General features: G+C 45.1%; 1 protein-coding gene across 3 annotated transcripts; it reads left to right on the plus strand.

Moving 5' to 3' along the window:
- The first annotated feature begins 113 nt into the window (after positions 1-113).
- LOC149429319 (putative proline--tRNA ligase, mitochondrial) lies at positions 114-7,509 on the plus strand. Of its 3 annotated transcripts, XM_089666610.1 has the most exons (4): positions 116-188; positions 318-382; positions 4,064-4,130; positions 6,086-7,509. In XM_089666610.1, exon 4 carries the CDS (start codon positions 6,096-6,098, stop codon positions 7,482-7,484), a length of 1,389 nt encoding a protein of 462 aa, XP_089522736.1. In that variant the 5' UTR covers positions 116-188; positions 318-382; positions 4,064-4,130; positions 6,086-6,095; the 3' UTR covers positions 7,485-7,509. The 3 variants fall into 3 exon arrangements, with proteins under 3 accessions (XP_089522738.1, XP_089522736.1, XP_089522737.1); XM_089666612.1 differs by lacking the exon at positions 318-382 and having other exon boundaries at positions 114-188; XM_089666611.1 differs by lacking the exon at positions 116-188 and having other exon boundaries at positions 248-382.
- The last annotated feature ends 4,070 nt before the right edge of the window (positions 7,510-11,579 follow it).

The following is an 11,579-nucleotide window of genomic DNA, read 5'->3' on the forward strand; positions in this document are numbered from 1 at the left end:
CAGAGAACCTATACACACCGCTTACCTTCCTGTCACACTCTTCCCTACTTCCGGTTCTGGATCTTCTTTTCTCCACGTGCTTCCGGGGGTGTAGCACACTCTCTCTTCCCCCACGTGTTTCCGGTGTGAGCTTCCGGGTTGTGTTACCCTTGGCCGTGCCGTGCTGGGAGGACAGAGGGGTGTGTGTGGTGAGTGTGGCAGTGCTGGGGGAGAGCTGTGTACAAGGAGGGGATATCCTCTAGCTGCTGTATTCTGTTTATTAGAGGGATTTCCTCTCAGGTCCAGTCAGAATACAGCTGTCATCTGTTTTCTGTCAGTTTCAGAATGGAGGAGGTCTGATGGATGGCTGAGAACACTTCTCTTCTCCTCAAGTTATATATATGTAAGCAATGACATTTGTTTCAAGGCCATCTGCAGACTAAACTTTATTCCTGCTTAGTTTTGGGCAGAGTAAGGGGAGAGATGGAACCCTTATGTCATGTCTATGTTCCTGCAAGGAGAAGAAATGGGAAATGTCTGTATTGGGGACATAGACTTCAGCTAAACGCTTCTCTTCAGTGAAACACAGAACCTTTAACTACTTCCCTACAGGGCACTTATACCCCCTATTTGTCCAGGCCAATTTTCAGCTGTCACACTTTGAATGACAATTGCACAGTCATGCAACGCTGTACACATATGACATTTTTATCATTTTGTCACACAACTTGAGCTTTCTTTCGGTGGTTAAAGAATAAACAGGTGGCGCACACACCTAGTGCATTATCCAAGGTTTATTGAAAGGTGTAAAAGATAAAAACATACTCACAGACGAAGCATGTATCTAAGAGGCATCACCAGCAAGGCTCCCATCATCCATCCACTACACATCTGCACCAGAGGCTGGTCAATAGCTCTGAGGAAAGGGATTCGTCCCCGAAACGCGTCAGCCATTTGACCACACTGACAGTTGGAACACGTTGCTTGCCGTTGTGGCCATCGTCAATATGCAAATGCTTTTTAGATACATGCTTCGTCTGTTAGTATGTTTTTACTTTTCACTCCTTTCAATAAACCTTGGATAATGCACTAGGTGAGTGCGCCACCTGTTTTCTCTCTATGCAGTGGCTGATCTCCCCGTCTGAGGAGGGCTGCACCCCTGAAGCATTTCCTTTGGTTGTCGCTGTCCTGGTTCTCTTGGCTTCCCTTTGGCTGTGCATTTCCTGAGGCGCTAGAGAGTACATACGATATCCGGTTCAGTTGTTTTCTTTCGGTGGTATTTAATCACCACTGGGTGTTTTATTTTTTTTTTTTGCAAAATAAACAAAGACCAAACATTTTGAAAAAAAAATCAGTTCTTTGTTTATAAAATGTGTCATTTATAAATGTATAGTTCTACATTTTGCAAATAAATAATCGTTCCTCATAGAGTTAGGTTAAAATGTACTCTGCTACAGTTCTTTGGAGAAAATAACCAAAATCAGTCTTTACTATTTGGTCTGTAGGAAAGTTATAGAGTCCACAAACTATGGGATAGATCTCTGACAATCGATCAATTCTGAAGTACTGATGGCCAGTCTTATTTCTTAAGGCCCCAAATTATCAGAACAGTACAACCCCCCCCCCCCCCCCCCCAAAGTTAGGGATGAACTGAAATTTTGGCCTCCGAAACATATCGGCCGAAAATAGCCTTGTCAGCATTGTGCCCATAGGAAAAATGTATCCGATACAGGGGACTGTGTGTACTGCAGGTGTGAGGGGGGAAGGCAGGAGAGGAGCAGTGTGTACAGTGACTGTCACTATATATTAGTGCTGGTTTTTAAATGTAATTAACAGTTTTTTTTTTTCTTCACTATAGCTCAGAGAATGAGCTTTCACTCTCCCCAAGCTAAAAGAAACAAAGTTTCTTTATATTTTTTTCCTGAGCTAAAAGAAACAAAGTTTCCTTTCGCTCCGGGGAAAGTGACAGCTCGTTATCTGAGCCAGGGGTCTCCAAACTGTCCAGACAAAGGGCCAGTTTACTGTCCTTCAGTCTTTTGGAGGGCTGGATTGTGGCCAGTGGGGGTAGAAAATGTTCTAGGCAGGACATCGATGAGCTTAAGCAATGCCTCAGGTGTGGTGTTCAGTGCCTGTGGTCAGTAGAAGGAATAGTGCCCTGTCATTGGTATTACTGGGATGAATAGTGCCCCAACGTTGCTGTTAGCTGGGCGAATTATGCCCCACTGTTGGTGTCAGTGTTAAGAACTGATCCTCAAACCAGTGGGAGTAATAGTGCCCCAAGGGCCAGATAAAGGCTGACAAAGGGCCACAGTTTGGAGACCATTGATCTGAGCTATAGTGAAGAAAAAAAAAAGCTGGCAATTGCATTTAAAAACCGGCACCCACATATAGTTACAGCCAGTGAGGGAGCCTCTCTGTATACACTGCTCCTCTCCTGCCCCCTCCTTGTACACACAGTCCCCTCCACCCCCTCCTCCCTACAAAGATGGCCTGTCACTCATGCTATCACATAGGGGACAGCAATAAAATCATAAGTTAAAAAATATATACATGAAAGTAGAAAAAAAAAAAATTGGAGCCTCCCCACCCCCACATACGCAGACATTTTGGTTTCGGCGCTGTGGTAGCTCACTGAGTTTTCCTGTCAATATATCTGCTTGCCTCTACATCGCATGTGGGCAAGCAGATATACTGACAGGTCTGCAGGAGACCTGCATAGCACTGGCGATTTGCTGATTACAGGCTCCTGCAACCTAAAATAAGAAATGTATGTTTTTTTTTTTTACCTGCAAAAAAAGTGCATTTATTATTTTTGGTCAAAAGGTGGACTTATCCTTTAACTAATTGTTAGACGTCTGGCACCATAGATTGTTGATCCAGGGAATGTCTGATTGGCTTAAAACAGTATTAAAACTATATATTGTAGTAGGTTACCAATCCTTAGACTTGGTGGTTGCATAATTTTTTTTCCCTTTATTTTCACCCTGTGATCTCACCAGTAACACACTTCCTGCCTTAGGGTGTCTCTGCTCTAGATGGAGGAGCAATGGCGACACCTTTGGACAGCAGCATTGTCTGCCTGGGGGGGCAGGGAGTGTTAGATGTACTAGCAGATTTAGATACACTAACAAAGTGAAGCAGAACCCCAGCTAATACTTTTTAACCAGTTACAGCAACCTTTTTGTTTTCCTTTTGGGATAAGGTTTTACATAAATAAAACTGCAGTTGATAGGTGGAAAATGCACCACATCCACAGAAATTTTGACAATAACACTTGTAGAGTAAGACATAGGACTTTAAAGGTGCTGAACATGTTAAGAGGAAAAGAAAATTCCCAAATAAATATGAATAAAAACAGAGCAATATATGATACAGGTACTGTGGGGGGGATGCATGGCTGGTAATCTAACAGGACTCCACGTGTCTTAGGTATTACATCTTATATTTGAGTTTCTCTCATTGTGGGGAAGGCGGTGGGTTTGCCTATGGCCTAAGATTCTTCCCTCCTCACCCACTTGGGTCCGCTGTTGTTTGGGGTTTGTGCTCTCCTCCTTACCCCCCTTCCTTCCCCTTTTGGGGTCCTGCACTGCACAGCACCATTCTGCATGTGACCTTATGATGTGATGTATCAATTTATTTACCCTGGTTTCATAAAGAAGCTCTTTCTGCAAAACGCACCCTCCATTATATCCATTCAGCATCCGATTTATGATATATTCTGAGAGGACGCTCCTGTTTTGGAATATGATACTTATATATTATGGTATGTTATTTTTTTTATGATACAGAGCATTGAATATATGCAGGGTGGTGAGGACTGTACACAGGGTATTTTACTATACATGTGGATGGTCAAATGTTTTTATGCACTGGATTGTGAAGTATGTTGCATTTTTTTTAACATTGATAAATTGATCTGTTTGTATCCATATATAGTGTGAATTTTCTTTTCCTGTTAAAGAGTTCAGCACATTTAAAGTCCTATGTCTTACAATAGTTTGTATTTATATAAATAAAAGCTGATCGCCCCGTCAGCAGTAAATCGTTTGTCTCAACCATCTAACTGACATTTTTGCTTTGACAGCTTGGTGCATTAAAGGAAGTTGAAAAATAACAGACTCACCGACTGGATCACCTGCTGAAAAATAAAGGTAAAAAAAAAAACCTATAGCTGGCCATAGCCGGTCCGATTCTTGGCTGGTTCAGCAGGGACTAGCTGAGATTTGTACCATGTATGGCCAGGCTGAATGTACTCAAGCCGATCGATCAACCTGGGTACAACCAGCCTGTCTGATTTTACATGTGATTATTGCGAGCAGCTATCGGTACTCACTGTGTTCTCCCAGCGGGGATGGTTCACCCCCACTGGGAAAACACAATGGCTCCACGGGAGGGATTCCCCCATCAACACAGTCAGTGTTGATGGGGGGAATCGTGATTTTCTTCTTCGTATTTGCAGGTGCACACTATATTTGTATTTACAATAGCATCACCATATACATGAGCACGGCAGCACACAGAAAATCTTCTTAATCACAGGCTGCATGCTGCACCGTGGCTGTATTCTGACAGGGAACCTGCTGGTTGGAGGAGAAAACACAGAGGTGAGCTCATTATTCTGCTGCTGTGCCTTCATTATCCAATCAGCAGGCAGGGATTATGTTCATGATTAAAGCGATTGAAAACCCTTCCATGAAGTGACTGGCCTCAGATGATACACCAAGATGAAACCAATCCTCTCTACACAAGTTGTACTTGCTCATTTTCAGCCCTCTCTTCTGTAGATTGTTCTAAAAACACACAGATTAAATAATTTTTTTCTCAGCGCTATCAGCGGGGGGTGGGGATCTGTGAGGGACCGCCGAGCGGCACCACTAGCACTCCACCGGTCAGGCATGCCCAGAGCGCGGAGTCTAAGCCCCAGGGTACTTGTTCACCAGAGCCCCTGATGGTGGGGATGGACTTGGAGTACCCCGGGACCAGGTCGCCACTACTGAGCACACCTGTCAGTGGTAGGGGTGTTCGCCAGGGGCTCCAACCAGGGAGAGCCAGATGTGAGGAGGTCGGGTGACCCCGATGGGATGGATGGATGGCTGAGCAAGTGCGACGTCAGACGGGCCGAGTTGGTAACGTAGAGGATGGTATGGTACAAGGGAGCGGACAGAGAATCGTCGGGTCACACGCCAGGTCAGCAACAGCAGGTCAGATCTAATGAGGGGCATTCAGAAGAGAGGTCAGGCAAAGCAAGGGTCTGGGCAGGAGAAATCAGCAGGTCAAGAGCAATCCGGGTCAAATAACTTACTAGGCACAGGTTCAGATTCACAGGATACAGGTAGGACCAGAAGGCACTGAATGACAGCTCAGGGACATTTAAATATCCCGCCCTGCGCTGCCATTGGTGCCCAGCGGGCGGCCGCGGCTTCTACTGCGCATGCGCGAACTCGAACGCCGCGGCCGGCCCGGACCTAGTGCCCGTGTCCCTGCACAGGGCGGTGCAGTGCGCGTGCGCCGGGACCATCGCGGCGGGGATCGAGGGGATCCCTGACAGGATCTGAAGTCTCACATTGCAGATCTCAGTGAATAGAGCTCTGACTCCTGATTGTAGGGAAGGGACACATCCCCCTTCACACAGCACACAGAAAACATGCAGAGCTAAGGATGTGAATCACAGGCTTTGTGCCGAAGCTTTACTCCCCATCACTTTTGTATCTCTTGGTGTCGGGAAAATCTGTCAGAAGTGACTGCTAATAACTGAGGAACGAGTCAACAGAGAGGAATCACACTCAGTGCTTTGGATAGAGGCAAGTACACACTATAGAAGGATGTGCTTTGTTCATGTTTCATTTCTGAGGTTTAAAACCACTTTAAGCAGTGCTGCTGCTGCAGAAGTTAAGGAACTAGCTCTGATATATGCCTGGATCAAAAGATAGGGCAGAATTACACATCCTTCGGCAGGCAAGCAAGTTCAGTATATGTTTTTGGACTGTGGTGTTTAGCTATCGGAGTTCAGTTTACATCTTAGGCGTAAACTTTGTAGCTGCAAAAACATGAATTGTATACTGTGCTGAGAAATAGCAAAATTAAATGTTATGCTTGTCTTTCACAGGGAACCCACAATGATGAGACTGCTGAGAATATCATTTTCCCACCTTGTGGCCAGCAGATATTATTGCCACAATGCGGGTGAAAGAAGGCGCCACTTAATCTCTAAGATTTATAATCCAGGAAATCTGTGGAAAGAAAGTTCTTCAGAACTGCAGCAAAAATCCAATGAGCCCACCAGCAGGAGTCAAAGACTCATGACCAAAACTGGCTTAATACATCCCTCTAGCCCTGGCTGTTTCCATTACATGCCATACACAGTACGAGCCATGGAGAAGCTAATTTGCCTTGTCGATCATGCCATGCAAGAGATTGGAGGACAGAAGATGGACATGACCACTCTTTGCTCTGCTGCGCTTTGGAGACAAAGTGGACGCTGGGATTTAGTTGGAAAGGAACTGTTCTGTCTGATGGACAGACACAACCAGGAATACTGCTTGGGGCCAACACATGAAGAGTCTGTTACCCAACTTGTTGCCACAGAAGGGGGCATTAGCCAAAAACAGCTTCCTCTGCTGCTCTACCAGATTACTCGGAAATTCAGAGATGAGAAGAGGCCATGCTTTGGCTTGCTGCGTGGCAGGGAGTTTTACATGAAGGACATGTATACCTTTGACATGACCGAAGAAGCTGCCTACCAAACGTACAACAACGTGTGCAACGCTTACTGCAAGATTTTCCACACTCTTGGCCTAAAGTATGTGAAAGTACAGGCAGATACAGGAAACATTGGGGGGAAAATGTCACATGAATTCCACCTGCCTGCCAGCATTGGTGAAGACAGGTTAATGTTGTGTGGAAGTTGTGACTTTGCAGCAAATGTGGAGACATTGAAAGTCGAGGAGGAGGACTGCCCAGTATGTTCAGGAAAATTGGTGGAGAGCAAAGGCATTGAGATTGGACACACGTTCTACCTGGGAACCAAATACTCACTTGTGTTTAATGCAGTCTGTTATGATTCACAGAGCAAACCCACCATTGCACAAATGGGATGTTATGGCATTGGCATATCAAGACTTTTGGCAGCATCTATAGAAGTCCTTTCCACTGAGGAGGATGTTCACTGGCCGGGTCTAATTGCCCCATATCAGATCTGTTTAATTCCCCCCAAAAAAGGAAGCAAAGAGATTGCAGCATTACCAGTAGCAGATAAGCTCTATGATGTGTTATGTTCAGTCCATCATTTGAGAGATGAGGTAGTTCTAGATAATCGGGACCATATGACTATAGGAAAAAGGTTAAGGGAAGCCCATATAATGGGCTATCCATATATAATTATAGTGGGCAAAAAGGCTTTGGACAGTTCACCGCAGTTTGAAGTACATAATCACAAAACTGGTGAGGTCCAGTTCCTCTCTAAGGAAGGTGTGCTAAGCTTTGTGCAAGAAATCCAGGTGGTCTAAATAAAGGGGTTTTTTTGGGACTAGAGCGGGTGTGTGGCTCACATGGTCTTATTTGTATGGTGTAGAGCTTGAGCTTCTAAACAAAAAGGGCCAGTTTACTGTCTGTCAGACTTTGAGGAGGCTGGACTGTGGCCAGTGTAAGTAGAAAGTGTCCTTGCATTAATGGGAGTAAATAATGCCCCACCATTGGCATTAGTGAGAAAAATAATGCCCCATTGTTGGTATAAAGGGAAGGAATAGTGCCCCATCATTGGTGTCAGTGAGAGGAATAGTGCTCCATCATTGGTATCAGTGGGAAGAATAGTGAGCCATCATTGGTGTCAGTGGAAGAAATCGTGCCCCAAAGGACAGATAAAAGCAAGAAAAGGGCTGCAGTTTGGAGACCACTAGTGTAGAGTATCAAGCTGGGACAAGCAATGATGTGAGCCTAAGAAAAAAGAATTTATTCTCATGCCAAAAATATCTATGATAAGAATTGCCAATTTAAGCTGAGCACACACACAAATGTATTCCCACATCGAAAAATGTCAAAAATGAATAAAAACAATACTGGATTGCTAATACCTTCCCCAAAAAAATGTGATAGAAGATATAAAATTATGTAAAATAAATATATAAACACAGTGCCACCAGGATCTATAAGGCATAAATAAAACATAAACATCTTGCTGCCCTACTAGCACAGTATGACAATGTGACACAATATAATCACTAATACCAGTTATGCAAAAGTATGTATATCAACACAGTGCTACCCTACTATATAAAGCATATGTATGTATACGTAAATCAAAGACATATAAATACCAACATGCTGTCCTACTAACACACATGCAAGTAAAAACAGAAGGTGTACTAGAATAAGTAGAAAATAAATATACAGATCATATAGTTAAAAAAAAATCCAAAGACAGTGAGCCCATCCCTACGTGTTGGATCCAAGTGTATAAGATAATCCCACTTCTCAAAAAGGATAGGTAGACCTTCAATTAATATGACACCCATGAATCTTCAATATACTACACCACTGTGCTCCTTCACCATCAGGTGTGCACGCTAACCTTAGTGCCCGGACATACCAGTGTGATATGGGAATTGAAATCGCATCTGGTGAATGTCAGTGTCTTAACGTTTGCAAATTGCTGCAATGCGATTTCTAAAGTAGTTCTTGCATTACTATTTCTGCAGTTTTGTTGCGATTTCACATACATAGAATATAATGGAAATTGCACTGCCAATTGCAAGAAATCATTGATCTTCACAAGTAGCAATAAAGTCTTCTGAAATTGCACACAAATCGTGTGATTTTAAATCGCAGCGGTGTGACCAGTGATTTATGACCAATATATGTAGAACCAGCATACACTACATCCAGAAACTATTCACAGTGCTTAACTTTTGACACATTTTGTTATGTTACAGCCTTCTTCCAAAATAGATTAAATTCATTTTTTCCTCAACATTCTACAAACAATACCCAATAATGACAACGTGAAAGAAGTTCGTTTTGAAATCTTTGCAATTTATTAAAAATAAAAAATGAAAAAAACCCATGTACATAAGTATTCCCAGCCTTTGCTCAATACTTTGTTGAAGCACGTTTAGCACCAATTACAGCCTCAAGTCGTTTTGCGTATGATGCTACAAGCTTGGCACACCTATTTTTGGGCAATTTCTCCCATTCTTCTTTGCAGTGCCTCTCAAGCTCCATCAGGTTGGTTGGGGAGCGTCGGTGCACGGCCATTTTCAATTCTCTCTAGAGATGTTTAATCGAGTTCAAGTCTGGGCCACTCCAGGATATTCACAGAGTTAGCCGTAGCCACACCTTTGTTATGAGGGCTGTGTGCTTAGGGTCGTTGTTCTGTTGAAAGATGAACCGTCGCCCCAGTCTAAGCTCCAGAGCGCTCTGGAGCAGGTTTTCATCAAGGATGTCTCTGTACATTGCTGCATTCATCTTTCCTTCGATCCTGACTAGTCTCCCAGTTCCTGCCGCTGAAAAACATCTCCACAGCATGATGCTACCACCACCATGCTTCACTGTAGGGATGGTATTGGCCAGGTGGGGAGCGGTGCCTGGTTTCCTCCAAACATGACGCTTGGCATTCAGGCCAAAGAGAGTTCAATCTTTGTTTCATCAAACCAGAGAGTTTTGTTTCTATGGTCTGAGAGTCCCTCAGATGCCTTTTGGCAAACTCCAAGCAGGCTGCCATTTGCCTTTTACTGAGGAGTGGCTTCCATGTGGCCACTCTACCATACAGGCCTGATTGGTGGAGTGCTGCAGAGATGGTTGCTCTTCTTGAAAGTTCTCTCTCCACAGAGAAACACTGGAGCTCTTTCAGAGTGACCATTGGGGGCTTGGTTACCTCCCTTGCTAAGGCCCTTCTCTCTCTAGAGCTCATTTTGTCCGGGCGACCCGCTCTAGGAAGATTCTTGGTGGTTTAAAATTTCTTCCATTTACAGATGATTGCCGGCCACTGTGCTTATTGGGACCTTCAAAGTTGCAGAAGTTTTTCCGTACCCTTCCCCAGATCAGTACCTTGATACAATCCTGTCTCGGAGGTCTACGGACAATTCCTTGGACTTCTTGGCTTGGTTTGTGCACTGACATGCCCTGCTAACTGTGGGACCTTAAATAGACATGTTTATGCCTTTCCTAATGTCCAATCAAGTTGTGGAAACATCTCAAGCAGTGGTGTATTTTGGTTTTGTGCTGCCCTAGGCAAGACTAAAATCGGCACCCAACCCGCATCTAAATTTGTCCCACCCCTTTCTGTTTAAGATCCACCCCTTCATCTGTAACCCCAACCCCTTCCTATGTAGGCTCCACCTCTTCTTATTAGAGCTCCACCCACTGACAACGATGGGCGCTATTCCTCCCACTGACATCAATGATGGGGCACTATTCCTCCCACTGACACCAACAATGGGGCACTATTCCTCCCACTGACACCAATGATGGGGTACAATTACTTCTACACTGACACCAGTGATGGGGCATTATTCCTCCAACACTGACACCAATGATGGGGCACTATTCCTCCCAATGACACCAATGATGAGGCACTATTCCTACCACTGACACCAATGATGGGGCACTATTCCTCCCACTGACACCAATGATGGGGCACTTTTCCTACCACTGACACCAATGATGGGGCACTATTCCTCCCACTGACACAAACGATGGTGCCCCATCATTGATGTCCCCTCCCTCCTAGATTGTAAGCTCGAAAGAGCAGGGCCCTCGATCCCCTCATGTTTTGCATTATATTGTTATTGTTCTGTCACATGTTCTGTCCCCCTTTGTAATGTACAGCGCTGAGCGAACTATTGGCGCTTTATAAATACAGTATAATAATAATAATCGTTGATGTCAGTGAAGGGAGGAATAGTGCCCCATCATTGGTGTCAGTGAAGGGAGGAATAGTGCTCCATCGTTGGTGTCAGTGGGGGGAGAAATAGTGACCCATTGTTGGTGTCAGTGGGGGGGGAAATAGCACCCCATCATTGGTGTGAGTGGGAGGAATAGTGCCCCATCATTGGTATCAGTGACACCAATGATGGGGCACTATTCCTCCTGCTGACACCAATGATACTTACCTTGCTGACCCCTGCTCCAGCCTGGGCTCACTCCCTCCCTCTCCCATCTACAGCCTGCATACCTGGCTGCAGCAGCACCATGTGCACGGAACAGACACTTACCAGTCAGCTGTCTTCCCACTCTCTTCACTCGCTTCGGCTGCTCCCTCACTAGACCTTCTTTGATCATCGCGCTGTCGCTCGGCTCCTCCTCTCCAAGCTCCACCTTCTCGCTGGTGATTGGCCACCTGTGTGCCTTTCCTGAGCTACAGTTTCGGCGGCTAATCACCGGTGAGGAGGTGGAGCTTGCAGAGGGAGGGACAAGCTGCCTTAGGCTGTTGAGTAATCCTGGGGGTGTGGCCAGATGACAGGGGTGGCATGTCATCCCGCCCACACATCGCGATCCAGGGAAATGAAGACACCGGACCCGCTGACCGGGCAACCTCTTTACCCCACCCCTCCTCCAGCAGCGCTTCGTGGACCGGATCGACGTGAGACTGGGACATGGAGTCGCGG

This window comes from Staurois parvus, unplaced genomic scaffold (genome assembly GCF_062004578.1).
Source record: "Staurois parvus isolate SC_StPar_1 unplaced genomic scaffold, SC_StPar_1.0 ptg002753l, whole genome shotgun sequence".
Classification (NCBI taxonomy): Eukaryota; Metazoa; Chordata; class Amphibia; order Anura; family Ranidae; genus Staurois; species Staurois parvus.

Bases quoted from the DNA above. Each gene is read 5' to 3' on its own strand.
- LOC149429319 (XM_089666612.1), top strand. From the start codon at position 6,096: ATGATGAGACTGCTGAGAATATCATTTTCCCACCTTGTGGCCAGCAGA.